Source organism: Meleagris gallopavo, chromosome 14 (genome assembly GCF_905368555.1).
Source record: "Meleagris gallopavo chromosome 14, MGAL_WU_HG_1.1, whole genome shotgun sequence".
In the NCBI taxonomy this organism is placed as follows: domain Eukaryota; kingdom Metazoa; phylum Chordata; class Aves; order Galliformes; family Phasianidae; genus Meleagris; species Meleagris gallopavo.
The window spans coordinates 13,315,380-13,330,901 of NC_139417.1; the positions used below are offsets into that span (position 1 = coordinate 13,315,380).

General features: G+C 45.9%; 1 protein-coding gene across 2 annotated transcripts in view; it reads left to right on the forward strand.

The window, feature by feature from the left end:
- The window catches only part of SYNPR (synaptoporin), a 78,727-nt gene that overhangs the window by 45,079 nt on the left and 18,126 nt on the right, over positions 1–15,522 (forward strand). Inside the window, exons 1-2 of one of the 2 annotated variants that reach the window (XM_003210163.5) lie at positions 2,411–2,537; positions 14,560–14,684. In XM_003210163.5, coding sequence (XP_003210211.1) covers positions 2,514–2,537; positions 14,560–14,684 — 149 coding nt within the window. In that variant the 5' untranslated portion in view covers positions 2,411–2,513. Of the gene's footprint in view, positions 1–2,410; positions 2,538–14,559; positions 14,685–15,522 lie in introns of those variants that run through there. The other variant, XM_085236007.1, reaches the window with a different exon arrangement.

The following is a 15,522-nucleotide window of genomic DNA, read 5'->3' on the forward strand; positions in this document are numbered from 1 at the left end:
GCTTTCAGTGGTATCTAAGGGATTTGGGAGCTTAAATTCCATGAAGCTCTTAAGTCTGCTGTGAAACTCCCAACTTAATCAGAAGCAGAAAGCTCTGATGCAGCACAAAGTGTCCAAGCAGTGCTGGCATTGGTGGAGTCAGTTTTTATGCTATAAGTGATAATGCACCATCCCATATTTCAGAACAAGTTTTGCAAGGGGATCTGCTACAGCCAATGAAAGCACCTGCTGCAGGTCCTGCAGCATCCTGATGGGATGAGTTTGGCACCGTCAGCCAACACCGACACATCCATCATCAGCAGTGTTCATGGCATTTGTGGCATGTCACTGTTGCAGGAAGAAAAATAAGTTTGGAGCTCTCTGTGGTCCCAAAGTCTGCAGTACAGTGTTGATTGAAAGCACTATGGTACAAGATAGGTCATCACTTATTGCAGCCCCCTGTGCTCCTGCTGGACCTGTGTCCTGCACCTCACATCTCAAGTGGGCACGTGGTTTGGAAAACCAAGGATTGGCAGTTGGCAGAGCAACCTCTGCACAACCATTGTAACGATGCTTTTCAATGCTTCCAAAAACTTCAGTGAGGTTTTTGAGCAGTAGCAACCGCGTAGCTGATGATAATGCAGATGTGGGGTGGGAAGGGGTGATAAAATGATCTCACTGAAAAATGAGGGTGAGAGATGCTGGCACACTGCTTACTGTCACACCTCACCGTGAGAGGCTGTTCTGTGTGAGATGCAGCCACAGACCTGAATACAGTGCAAAAAATCTGAGAGCAATGGGAGCCAACTGCTGCCCAGATCTGCAGAGCAAAGGCACCAAGTAGCTTGTTTCGTTTCCAGGGCTGGCACTTGGGTAGGCAGCAGTAGGCAGATGTTTTCACCTACGCTCAAACACACCAAGCAGAGAGCAGTGCTTCCACATCTCTCCTTGGAGAAGTCAGCACTGTGACATCTCATTGCAGCACTGGCAGAGGGCTGTATCTGCTGGGAAGGGCCACATCATCAAGAGTGACACATGGCAGAGTTACTCCCACCCATGGGAAAGAGATGCAGAGGTTTGGTGCTCGTTGGGCTGAGTATGAGCATCCTCTGTGCCCAGAGCCAGGAGCAGTGGCCCTAAATGGACAAACTGGGCTGAAATTCGATAATTTGGACTTCGCCTTGACATTTTTCCTATGTTTTTAGTTCTTCTCATGCAATCATAATTCCAAATCACTAAGGAAAAGTAAATGCGCTCACATCTTGCTTTGCAGAGAACTGTTGTTGCCCAGCAGGTGTTTCTGTATGCCAGCATGTAACTTCTGTCTGCAAATAAAAAGAGAAAGTTGGCATTGTGTTTCATCTATTAAGTCATGTTTATTTGCATATATTTGTTGCAGAGCATGGAAAAGAGGGAAGAACAGTGCTAAGCCCAGTAAAATAATAAAACAGCATAGAGTGTGAATCGTGGTCTCAGTTACACAAAACACCACTGGGGTGATGGGAGCTCTTGTGAAAAGGCAGAGCTTTGTGTCTGAAGACAGAGAGGGGCCCACAGCCCTCCTTGGCAGCAGTGTGGCTCTGTGCTGGGGGCAGCAGCTCTACATAGCCTGGGGTGTGGTGCTGCTGCTGAGAGCTGCTGGCTGGCAGATGTGGGAGGCAATGAGCTGTGCTGCTGCTGAGTCCCCCAGCAAACAGGGATGGGGAAGATTTCTTTGGGATACATGGACAGCATGAAACTTTTCCTTAATAGGTGGGAGGGGGTTTTCCATAATTGTCTCTGATGTGCAAAAAGTGAAAAAAGCTCGTGTTCAAGGCAAACCGTCTGGAGGTCCACTCCTGTGAGAATGCAGGAGATGTTCAGTGCACATTACTGTAAATAAGAGCTGAAAGATCATCTCCTCTATTCCTGATGGGCTCCGTGCCGGGCAGCTCTCTGAGGTGGGCAGGTCTACCCTGTACAGCAAGGCGCCCCAAAAGCTCCGAGCCAGCCCTGCAACGAAGAGGCACTGCTCTGATGGCACTCTGCAGGTGTCAGATGTGGAGGCTCTTTCAGCTCAGCACAACTTTAGCCCAGAACCGTGGAGTGTTTCTTTCCTACAGAGCGTGCATTCAGAACAAAGCGATGCTGTGTCGGTGGTGGGGAGGACGGGGCTGCACCTTCAGCACGCCGTTGTGCTACCTGCACCACAGCAATGCAATCAGCCCCTCACCACGGGGAAAGTGTTCCGTCTCTTTACTTAGGCTGTGTGTAGTCGCTGTCTGATAATATGACCATTTTGCCATCCCTCTGCAAATAAGGCTGAGGCTGCTGCCTGATTGGTATATCATCTCACTTTCTCTCAGCATTGATTTTCTTGCTCTCCTTATTTGCTTCATAAAAAGAGAGACGAGGAGCTGGTGCTTGTTCCCTCCCTCCCTCCCTCTCTCTCTCCCTCTCCACTGTGAGAAGCTTTTGGGAGCCTTTATTTTTAGTATGAGACAAACCTTGCTTTATTTCAGGAGACGCAAGTTGGATTATAAACCCTTTTGTAAATGTGTATGGTGATATTTGCTCCGGTAAGTTCTTCTATGATTATCTATTTATTTGTGTAGCCGTGCTGGTCTGGGGAAGAAGTGAGGTTTTAAAGGAATGGCAAAGCCCACCAAATTGTTTTGCAGGTTGGGTTTCTTTGTGCTCCCATGCTGAGCCCAACTGTTCTGTGGTTTTTAGGTACATGGAAAATATTTTTGGTCTGTGTTTTGCATTGCAGAGGGGGGTGCCTGCTTTGAAAACTTGTTTTGCGCTTCATTTTACGGCAGAAATGTGGAAAGTGGGGATTAAAGGGAAAAGGGATTCCAATTTGTCGTGTTTCTTCCAGCATTTTTTTTAATCAAAGGCTCCTCAAAAATAACACAGAAACGTTTGCTACAAAAGAGCAGTGAGAGCTGTTTAATATTGATCATCCTGAAGTACGAACATCAGACTGCCTATTTCCTTAGGAAGATTAAAGTACGGCAGGTGGGCAGCAACATGCTCCTCATCAAAATGCATTGCTGAAATAAAGAAAATCTTTAAAGTAATTAAGGACGTGGAGTTCTTTTCGGAGTGTTACACCATTAATACAGGTCAATGTACTGTTGCTCTGACTCTGCTGTGCACGGCTCTGCAGCCTCGTAGCTCCGCGCTCTCAGCTAACTTGGAGACCTCTTTGTTACCTGTAAATAACAGCAAGGTGCGGTGATTTATCTCCCCCCCTTGCAGCTCCTGGTGTGCTTCCCAGGCAGCGCAAGGCAGCCCTTGGAACAATGTGGCTGAGGAAAGCAAGATGTGTATCTGCAGCACATCCAGGCTGCCTGATAAATATTTGCATTTGATGCGTTATATTCATTAATTTATTGGCACTTTCATTCTTTTGTGGTTGAGTCTGATCCATGGGAGTCAATCACGTTGGTGCTTCAGAAGTCTTTCAGAACTCTAGCTGTAGCTGCTTTGAGAACATGAAAATTCACGTATCAAACCCAGAATAATCCACCTACACTCATGATGCCGGGCCATGCTAATAGATATGAGGTGTGCTCCAGTAGGGCTGCAACTGGCTTTATTAAACCCGTCAGAGAAGGTGAGGATGTTGTGCTGGCAGAGCAGGCTGAACTCATCCAGAGAGAAATTTCAGATTGGTAATAACTGCTTAGTCATTTTAAGCTGCTTTTGGACCAGCTTAATTGTTCCAGTGTTGTTTCAATCTAGAGGAGCTGAACTTGGCTTCCCAGCTGTGCGCGGAGCAGCTCAGGACCACGCTGGGCTCCTAAGGACTGCATGGTGGTTGGGTGCGGCTGTGCTGAGCGTTGCATGGGAAGCCCACACCTCAGGTTCTGCTGCCTGAAACTGGATTCATACGTGCCCAGTTCTGTGGCTTTTCAATTTTCACATCGTTGCTATCTCATAAAACCATGTATATTTATCCCATTTATATGCATTCCTGTGAATATATGTGTGTAACAGTGGTTGCCTTTTCCCAATCATTTGATTTCTCAGGTGTGGAGAGCGTGAGTGTCTGAGCAGCACGCTTTCTAAGCATAATCCTGCTTGCCTGAGGATTGCTTTAAATATTTCCAGCTTTGGTGCATGGCTCAGTGTGGTAACCTTCAGGTGAGCAGAGTGATGGGTAAAGAGCATATTTGGTGACCCTGGAGGGGCAGCATTGGCTGCAATGAAGTGAGGACGTGGCTTCTGCTTCCAGCCCTGCAAAACGAAGGGCTGGGGTTTCTGTACCATGTTACTTCTCATAGCAGGGGTGCCAGACTTCCCTGAAAGCTGGGCATGCTGTGGTTTATTAAGAAGACAATTCAGCTTGTCTATATAGATTGGAAGCAGGAAAAGTGTCCAAGCTGGTGAGACTCCTGGTGTCATCCTGCTCCTGGAAGGCAGCTCATTGGAGGCCAAGGGACTGTAAGGCACTGCACGAGCCATGTGGCTGAGTCCATCACTGCAAACCTTTCGTTGGCAGAGGAGCTTGTGGTGAAGCAGAAATGATCCTTTTGGCTCCAAATGCTGTTCCTACAGTATAAGGCCAAGACAAACTTGGGGTAGCAGGAAAGCTTGCCTCACTCCCTATGTTGTGCATGCAAAAGTCTTCCATGCTTGTGGTTTTCCACCAGTCACCTTCTGCCCATGCTAATGCTGCAATGCTATCTCTTTGTAGCAGGTGCATTAGGATCTGGAAGATGTTAGAAATGTTATTTTAGGGCTGTGTGGATCCTGGGGAGCTGCTTCTCTGCCTCATCGGCTGTGGCATCTAGCAGCTCCAGCAGTTCCTAGAGAAATTCCTCAAGCACTTAGAAGATTGATTTCTTAAATACCTCCTTCTGAATGCCAGATACATTTTTTTAGCCAAGTCCTTGGAAGACTTAATGAATGCTTTCCTCACCTCTGTTAATCCTGTTCAGACCGATAGGTGCCCCATGGGGAGAAAGGTATTTGTGTTGGTACTGGATAGCAGCTGCCTGTCACTGCCCGTGGTGGCAGGTGGTGTTTTATTTTTCGTGTCATTCTTGATTAGGAGTTCCTGTATAACTATATGGCCATTTTTTTTTCAGGGAACATTTCCCTGTATGGAGAGTGGCAGATGGCAACTTGACCCAGAGGTTGGTCTTTCTTGGTTTTGCCTTTGGGTTCCCTATCCTTCAGCAAGCTGAGCACAAATCCTTCTTAACAGCAGTGTGGACTGTGAGCTCAGACCCTGCTCCTTGACATGGGCTGTGACAAGTGCCACGTGCCTGCCCCTGTGTGAGCAACTATGGGCACTGGGCACTGTCCCTGGTGCCAGCTCCAGGGAAGTGGAAGGGAGAAGCGGTGCTGGGCTGCACAGTAGGCTGGGCATTGATGGCAGAACAGTGCAGAACTTGCTCAGTTGGTGTTCAATTAGGTGTCCAGTACAAGTGGGGGTCTGGCTCTGCTTGTCTGTGGTTTGCAAAGGTAATCATGACCCTGGGCCCAAGGGGATATTCAGAGTCCTTGAACTTGCAATGAAACTCTTTGTTTTGTATTTGGGGCCAGAATACTGAATACCATCAAAGTCTTCAGCCTTTCTCTCCTGTCATGTCCAACCTATTATTTTGTAAGGGGAAAGAAAAAAAAAAAAGGTAAGGATAGAAAGGAAAACAAGATGTGCTGAGCCCTTCTGTACAGACAAGGGAGGAGACAGGTGGTCAGCATGAGGTGTGGGATTTGCTGCGCTGCTCCTGTCCTTTCCCAGGCACGGTGGTGGAGCTGTCTGTCTGTCTGTGCCACACACGGGCTGTCTGTCTGGGTGGAAGGGGTCCTGCCACCTGGATGGCTGTGCAGTGCTCATCTGTCACCAAACTTCCCTGGCACCCTGGCAAAGCAAATATGCTGCAGCAGGCTTGAAAGCTGTAAACATATGGGCACTAACAACAGATTAACTGAGTGATTTAGTTTAAGGGGCTTGGTAGATTACCATAAAATGTATCTTAATTAGAAAAGCAATCAAACTTGCACAGAGTCAATGAGGACAAAACGTCCCTGTTGGCAGCAGCACTACATCCCCCAGGCCAAGGGATGGAGGTGTCAATGGATGGGACTTGTGCCCACAGTGGGAGGCTTGGGGGTTTTGCTGCTGTTTGCCCACTGTGGCTATGGGCATAGGATGCCTTCATGCTGAATTATTTGTTCTTTGACCACGAGGTCATCCAGCAAACTGCTCAGAATGAGGCTGATGGTGAACTTGGATGCCTTCAGCAGCATCAACGAACCAGAAACTGCTGAAGGTGAAAGAGTAGAGCATTTTCACATTTTCCTTGAAAATGTGTGCAATTACCTAAAGACATATTTGAGTGTTTGCCATGTATAGCACAGCTGGTCCCAGATAAAGAACTGGGGCTTCTAAGTGCTACCATAACACAAATAATTAATAAGTCTATTTCCCTCACTGTGTTCTCTTGTTTTTAGTGAACATGACCATAATTAGCTTTTACCTGATTCTGAATTTATACCATGTTCAAAAGCTATCTTTTCATTCTGCATGTGTTTTCTTTGCTTCCTTATTTTATTGGCCCCAGTTTTACTCCACAGGCCTGAATCTGCTGATGTAAAAGCTGGATAATCATCTTCAGCAGCACAGGTATAAAGACTGCAAAAGTCTAAAAGATATTGATGCATTATTGGTTTGGAACAAGTGCTTGCTTTTCTCCTGGCTCTGGAAGGATGTGAAGTACACTGGGAAGTGGCACAGAAGATGCACAGCAGCTGCTGGCAGTTGAGAGAAAGGAAAAGATGCCTGATTATTTTAGAATTGGCAGTATTTTAAAACATGGGGGAAGTGGGGAACATTCAGGCCAGGGGTTGCCAAGTTTCTTTTGTTACCTCTTTCTGTGCTTAGAAACAGATTTCAGGGAACATCAGTGAAAGGGCATGAGAAGAAAAAGGGAGAAGGTGTGGAGGAACATGGGATGGGGGAGGATGGAGAGGAAACTGGGATAACTTAAAACAAGCAGATGGAGTGTATCAAGAGCCAGTGAGATAAGAAAGCATTGTTGGTTTTTGGCTTTTCAATTTAAGGATACTTTTATTACTGTTTCCTAAAGATGTTCATGTTAAGGTGTTACTCTTTATTATTTAGCCCTAGGAAGGAGAGCAATGCCACCTCTAGGGACGGAGTAAGAGGAGAAAAGGAAAAGAAGAGGAAAGGGAGGTTTTAATTTTGAAAATGTTTCTTGCTCAAAATGTTCCCCATGAATTCCCAGAGCTCAACAAGGCAAGCATTCATTTGTTGCCCCATCGTTTTAATTATTAGAAACGAAATTATTTTCACCATGTGTGCTGCTAGCTAGCCAGGAGCAAATTCTTCTTTCAGCCCTTTGCACAGAGCTGGGTGCTGAGGTCAGAGCCAGCACCAATGGAATTTTCCATCCAAAACTGCTTTGAGAGAAAAGGATGGGTCGTGTGTGGGATGCTGAGCGCAGCCCAGGCCTTCCTCCATCACAGGAGTGCCATGGAAAAGTGAGGTCTGGAGCAAGAGGGGCACATCTGCCATGGTCAGGACAACCACCATGGTTAGGACAGCCACCATGGGTCTTGGTGGCCAGGACTGGCTGTACATATGCTTTCTGGAAAAGCAGCCATGTTCTCCAAAAGGAGAGCCTGGATACCCAGCGTTGCTGCTTGTAAAGATGTTGAGATACTGGAAAATGGGAAAGCACAGCCAGCTGTCCTATCAAAGAGCACTGCTGGGGGTATGGGAAGGAAGCGAGGCCTCATTGCTTAGCAATTTGAAAGCACTCTCAAATCCTCACGGGACAAAGCTGTTGTGCTGGTTTATTCATCCCAAGGGCTCTCTGGATGCCTTCCCAACCTAAATAATTTTCACCCATTTCCTTAATTCAGCTTGAGAAATGAGAACTGAGTGCCGGCATGCTTGCTCAGGGAGCAGATGACACTGGGTAGTGGCACAGCAGCACTGGGGCTGAGAGGAAGCTGCTAATGGCCTCTGATGAGCACCAACGTGATAATAATGAGGGTGGTGCCCTTTCACTCACCCAGAGAATCTTAGCAAAAGTATAATCCCTGCTAGTCAATGGGCGATCATTAGGTCATAAATAATAGAGTGTGATTGAAAGACAGCACCTTTCCTGTAATAAATCACGCAGAGATGCTCCTGGCCTGGGGCGGGGGGGGAGGAGAGGGGGTGTTCTTGCTGCAGCCCCATGCTGAAGTGTGCTGCATCTCCCAGCTGTTAGCATGGTCTGTGATTTACTGTACTCCCAAATCTTATTGCTGCATTTGGCTGCACTCACAGCAGGAGGATGCTCCACCACCACGGAGGTCTGCCAGCACTGAGGAAGATGGAAGGAATGATGATGGACGTTGGATAACATTTTTGTGGGCATGGTGGGGATGGGTTAACGATTGGACTAGATGATCTTGGTGGTCTCATCCAACCTTAAGGATTCTATGATTCTACGACAGAGGGAGGTGCTTTGTCCCAGTACCAGCCCAGTGCAAGGCAGGCAGTGTGTGTACGTGTGCAACATGTTGTAGGTTTTTTTATAAGCTGCATTTGTATTCTGCTGGCCTCCATTGCTGCCAGACATATGGGACAGTTGTGGTTCTTGCTGAGGCCCTAGGGCTGCAGCAGCCATCGTGGGATTTAGTAACATTAAGTTTTGGGGCACTTTCCTTTTTCAGAGTGTTTCACATGTGGAAGCTGCTCAGCCTTAAGGTAAATCCCTGTGTTTATTGGAGGGAGTAAATCCTACTTAGCACTGGTTTGTATCACACTCTGTACATGGTTATGTTACATGGTTGGGCCATTTTAAACCCAGACATTTCTAAACCCACCCAGTAGATAAGGAAACAAGCAACTGTCGAACTGCTTTAATTTTATAATTAAATCTGTGTACTCATACCACAGTAATTCTTGTATGATCAGTCTCTCAAGCCTGCACAAAACCTGTGTTTTCATCAGGGAGCAGGAGCAGAACTGGATTTACACGTGAACCTTCTCAGCGCAGGGCTGGGTGAGCATCCCTATCAAGGGCATGGCAGCTGCCTCTGTGTGCCAGCAGGCTGGAAAAGTCTTCAGGCCCAAAAAGGAGTTCATTTCCCTGCTGAAGTGGCATGTGTCACAGCATGAGTTATTCAGGGATCGTATGCAGAAATGAAACAAATCTGTGTCACTTGTGTTCTCATCTCCTTAAAGAAGAGGGTACGAATGTGGAGATACGAAGGCTGCAGGTCCTCGTAAATGTCTTCAATTATCTCAGATCTTTGGCCAGTGGTTGGAGGGGCTGAAGCAGCTTAACATCTCTCCTCACTTGTGTGAGTGGCTTTGTTCACTGACGACTTTTCGTTTCACTGAGTCCAAGAGATGTTGACATACATCTTTATTTTCTGCCTGTTAACTCTTCCGTGCAAGCTGCCAACCTTAGCATTAGCTTTCAACTTTATGGCTGACCCATTAAACATTGGATGAAACATCTCATCAGCTTGCATTACATTTTGAACTTAATAAATAGGAAAGGCATTACACAGATTCTGTCTGGCCATCTGGAGGAACAATGTTCCTTAGCTCAACGAATGGCTGTCTAATCCTCTCATATACAGTTTGGTTTTATTCCATTAAAATATAATGAGAAAAGACTACCATACCATTATGTGGTGGGACTAAATGGGATTTTTAGAGTAATCAATGAAAATGAGTAAAAAAGATAAAGATTTTCTTCAAAGAAAAATAGAGAAAATTGTCTCCTTGGGATTAAAGTATTGTAGAACCAAATTATTATAGCACAATCTTTACTCACTAAAAATACCCCAGTTTCATTTCCATAAATCTTTCCATTAAGAATCAAATGAAGTATTTTTTTTTGTTTTAAAAATGCAAAGTATTACATGAAATACTCTGCTTTAAGCTGAGGATGCCACAGGGCTGCTCTCTGATGGTCTGGAGGATTTTCTCTCCCACCTCCAATAGTGACCCCAGAAACTCTCCCAGAGGATATAGGAGAGCCACTTGAATGGCCTCAGGGCTGTCCAGCCTGCCCTTGGATGTCTCCAAGGACAGGGAATCCACCAGTTCTCTGCGCAAGCTGTGCCACTGCTTCACTGCCCTTACTGTAAAAAACTTCTTTATATCCAATCTAAATCTCCCCTCTTACTCTGGAACCATTTCCCCTTGTCCGATCACAACAGACCCTGCTACAGACTCTGTTCTCCTTTTTCTTATAGCCCCCCTTTAGCAGGTTTGCTTCTTGCAATGCTGCTGTTTATTTCTAAGGAGGCACACTAAATCCTGGCAATTAGTGGACAATTGCTCTAGGCTTTCTTTTTCAGCAGAAGGAGAATATATTTCAGCTTGCTCCCTGGACAGTTGTTGGAGGAAAATGAGTCCTGCTAGTCATCGCCTCCCCCCAGCACTGCTGCCCACCCAATTCATCAACCAGTCAAGCTGATATAATTAGGAATCCCAAAGTCAATAATCTGATAATCTCCAGCGAACAAGGCTTGTATGTAGGAGAAGTGATTCCAGGAAGTCTGCAGCTCAGATCCTTGGAGGAAAGATGCCAGATTTTAAAAAGGAAACAGGCAGAAAGCCGGAGGGGAGAGTGCTCCCTAATTTTCACTGGTGACTTACTTTGGACTATCGGCTCTACACTAAATGTTTTCCCGTAGAGTCCTTTAGTGCCTTTGAATCTTCTCTTTACAGCCTTAATAATGACGTTTGGCTGCTGGTTGCATTCCATAAATAAATGATTGGAGCACTGCAAGGCTGTGCAGGGAGCGATGCTGGCTGCAGGGCAGGGGATGCTTCTCAGGTGTAAGCCTGGCCTTAGTGAGCAAGGAGGAGCTGTAAAGCCACGCCGTGTTTGGCACATGCTACTTTGGGATGGAGATCCAAAGAAGGAGAAGACTTATATCCAAAAGCCGTGCCAGGAAGCTTTGGCTTTGTGAAACACTTCCAATGTGTAAGGTGACTGATGGAAGAGTAGGTGTCTAAGTATTGCACCTTGCTTTTCCAAAGCATCAGATGTTCCCTTTGGCTTTTCATTGCTGAGGAAGGACTGGGCCTAGGATCTCTCCTGGAAGGGAAAAGCAAGTGGCTTATGTAAAAGTTTCATCAATTTTAAGTGACAGTGTTATCTTACTAACACAATGTTTTAACTGCAGTGCTTCTATGTAAGCCTTTTAGCTTGCCATGTTCTGCCTTCCTGTGGCTCTCATGGCCAACCTGTTGCTCAGCAGGCATTGAGGGGAATGCTCTGAAGGCCAAGCATGGAGAAATGGTAGGAAATTGTCCCATTTGTCATTCCTGTGGCAGGAGGAGTAATGTATGGGGCTGCTGCTGCCTGCCTGGAGCACAGGCGGAACATGGGTTCCTTGGGGACCCTTGTGCCCCTAACCCAGGGTGCAGGAGGGATCAGCACTGGGGCTGAAATGATGTTTATTATTGCACGGTGCCATAATAAATATAATTTCTATTGGTTAAGCTAGGTCATAGGACTTACCTGTCTTTCATACAAAAATATACTGGTTTGGTGGTGATGTTGATAGTTGGACCTTATGATCTCCAAGGTCTTTTCCAACCTTAACGATTCTATGATTTCATGAGACAGTAGCACAGGGTAAGGCTGCACAGTCGTAGAGAGACTATCACCATTATAAAGTAGGGGATGGGGTGTTCGTCGGCATACACAAAGGAACCACCATCTTCAGAGACATGCTGCCTTGCTGGAGAAAGTCTTGTGGCAGGTGGGGAGCATACATAGGAGCAATATGATGCCCCAAGGGCACTGTGCTGCTCCTGGCTGCTCCTTGGAGAACTGCCTTCATATATAATAAGAGGCAGAGGCTGACCATATGCTGAGATAGATCTAGTATAAAGGGGAAAAGCCATAGACATGCAGGGTGCAGATGGGATGAGCGCTGAGTGTGGATTTATAGGCAAAGAGTAACTAGGAACATAGGGAAATGCTTTCCCTTTCTCCATAAACTTTTCAATTTCAGAGAGATGAGGTTCAATAAAATTATCTTGCAGATGGAAGTTTTATTGAATCTGGCCCATAAAGCTCCCATTATGGGGTTTACAACTTCTATTTACACAAATCCTGCTATAATAAAATACAACGGTGTTTACAGCATTCCTGCAACTGCCACAGAATTACAGCACGCACAAAACCCACCCAGTAAATCTTGGCTTAATTCACTGACGACAGAAAGCAGCAAAACTTGGGAGGAAAAAAAAAAAAGAAAAAGAAAAATGCAGAGCTGGGAGAGAGAAGGTTGTTTGGGTGAGAGGAGTTATGCTGCTTGGCCAAAATTCGCTGGAGAAAGGATTCATGGTCCTTGCCCTGCAAGGCACGATGTAAAGGTGCTTCCAAGCAGTGCTGAGCGGTGCCCAGCTGCAGGGACCAGTGATGAGATTGCAGCCAGAGCAGGGAGCCAGGCTGGGGCTGGGTTGGCTATAAAAGCCTCCAGCTGGCTCCTTGCTGCTTTCTCACCTGCTGCCTGGGTGCTGCCTGGGTGCCTGCAGTGTGGCATGTGCTGAGCAAGGATAGAAAGTGGTGGGCAGCCCTGGTGGGATGTGGCTGGAGAGAGAGAGGGCTGAGGGTTTGCTGGGTGTGGAAGCATCTGGAAAGCCTCTGGCTGAGAGCTGAGTATGGGGCTCAAGGTGGGTGAAGCTGGATCTGAGGCTGCAGCCTGAGATGCTCTCGGCTTTTCTGACAAGGAGCAGCCTGAGCTGAATTTTTGGGGCTGGCTCCTTGGCCGTTGTGTCACAGGCTTATGTTAATTCCCAACCCTTCATTATTTGCATGAATTGTGTGTCTTTCCCCTCCTTGTCCCTGTTCTGAGAGCTGCAGTTGGCAGGTGATGCTGTTCATTTATGGCAGGTTTATCTCATGCTGCAGCCCTTCACTCCCCCCTTTATTTTTTGCATGCCATTAATCTTTGTGGCTCCCAACACATCTGTAAAACACCTGCATTTGCAACTCCATTAATTAGGCCAGAATGCAGGTCAGCCCTAATCTCTCCGGCGCTCCTTAATGTATTGTTTTTTGACATTGCCTCACAAATTAAGCTGAGATGATTAATAGTGATTTTCAGTGCTGTTGCACATGTAAAGGCAGAACAACTTCGAGGAAACGTCTCATTTAGGATTAAGGAGTGCTGTTCAAATTTATTATGAGCATTTATTTCAAATTAACCAACAAGCCAATTCATGGGAAAGTTCAGCTTTCTTTTGTTTTTTGGTCAGAGCCAGGTATAAAGAATTGAGTCAGTCACTGTTTCTATCAACTTGCCTTATTGCTAGGCTTCTAAATCCCTTTGCAAATCTGCCCATAAGCAATGGGCAAAAGGGGAGCCCAGATTAACAGCACATTTCAATGGAGCCTTGTGCAGCAGGGATGGATCTACTTACTTTTTTTTTTTTTTGGCATTTCCATGTTGCCCATAGAGAATCATTCAGTCCCTTATTTTGCCATTACATTTGCTTGTTGTATGATTTTTCCAGTGTCCAAATACAATTTTTTTCTCTTCTAGATGCACACAGCCTGTTCTCTTTGGGTTCTTGGCCTTTAGTTTATTCAGTTGTGATTTGGGTTGTGAGTTTACCTGTCACTTCCCATATCTGCCTCGCTTCAGATCTGAGCTGCTAAAGTGGGTAGAGTAACTTTACACCTATTGTGTTGCAATAGGAACAACATCGAGCCTGGTCTTTAATTTAGATTACAACTGCACTGTAAGGCTCTCCCCACTTTTGCTCCAGTTCTTCCAAGGCAGGCAATGTCAATGAAGTTCCCTGTGTTTGAACACCTGGCATAAATACAAATGCTGATGTGTCTGTGGCCCTCCCCATCCCCCTAACCCCCTTCTCCTGGAATGTGAAGGTGTGATATGGGTTTGTGCCAGAAAGAACCAAACTTTTTCTTCCTATCCAGTTTGCTTAAGCTTATCCTATATCTTACTTTTTTTTTTTTCTGTTTTGCAAAATGTTGGTTGACTGCCCCACTGTTGGGTTATGGTATAAATTTAGGATAAATAATGAAAAAAAAAAGATCTTTTTTCTTCCCAGATCTTATATAAAATGGAAAAAGGGTGGTGTGATGCTGCGTTTTGTCATGTGATGGGATGATAGCTGCATGGACTGCCTTGGTCTACTACTGCTACCCTTTTCTGCTCCTTATAAATATTTCTGCCAGTGTTTTATTTGTGCAAAGACTGGCTCATTATGCTCAGTCAATATTCATCCTTCCCTTCCAACCCGAGCTTGCCCATCAGTTGGGTGATTTAAATAGCTGCCTGCGCAGTGAATCCCAAGTGGGCTCTGAGACGGGGGGGAGGGATGAAATGCTTGACACAGACAAATGGTGATGGTTCTGTCTATGTGAAGCAGCACGGCTTCAAATCTTCTGGTTCCCTGTATTGACATTTGGGAAGGGTGCAGGAGTAATGTATGGCAATGCTTTGAGTGCGTGGAGTGATGGATAACCTGACCCGAGGGGACTGGTGCTGCTGTTGCACAGATCTGCTCGTGGTGTGGGTGCTGAAACGAAATAAAATTAAAATGTTGTTTGTTTTTGACAGCTTTTTGCAATCTTTGCATTTGCAACATGCGGTGGGTACTCTGGAGGACTGCGCCTCAGTGTGGACTGTGCAAACAAGTCAGAGAGTGACCTCAACATTGACATAGCCTTTGCCTACCCGTTCAGGTAATGCATTTTGGTTCATGGTGATTGGTTTGCAGGGAGGCAGGTGCACGGGGTCTGGTGGAAAACCCCCAGTGAAAATGGGTTTCCAGTCACTTGGAACAGCTTCTGATGAAGCGGCAGCTCCTGGGGCTCCTGAATTCTGCTCACAACGCGGGTTGGACTCTGGAAGGGAAGGAGGAATAGATTTGGCTGGATCTGATGTGGATGGGGCTGTGGGAACCGTGGGGAAACTGGAGCTCAGCGCAGAGCAGCTGTGGGCATGCAGAGCCCCATAAGGGCCAGGACAGCTCAGGGAGCCAAACTGGCTCTAGGAGAAAAGGGGATAAAGGAGCCATTAATGCAGTGTAGCCATTAATTAAGCTGGAAATAAGGAAAAATTTAATGGTAGTTCTGAAATTCCTTTGAAAATTGTACTGGTTGCCTGTCTGCATTTCTCAGTGCATGAATTGTTTAAGTGCTGGACCACTGGTGACTTAGGAGAGCCACAGCGAAGTTAAAAATACACATTAAACGCTCCTGCAATGTAAGATCCTGCTTCAGAAGAACACCCACAGTCTTCTGTTTTTAAAGATACCAGGTCGACTCCAGAAACCTTTCACTTCTGAATAAATGATATCTTTAAGGAATTGAGACGATTAAGGAAAGAATACATAATCCAGTCTCAGGCCCAGTATACTATGACTGAAATTATTTTGCTTCCTTGGGAAATCGTGTGCTGTTTTGCTTACGATTGCTATGCACAGACCAGATGTAATAGTATCTATTACTTTAACTTGTTCTAAAATGAAGCATTTTCCAAACAGTGGAAACTAAATTTGATTCCTTGAACTATCGTTGT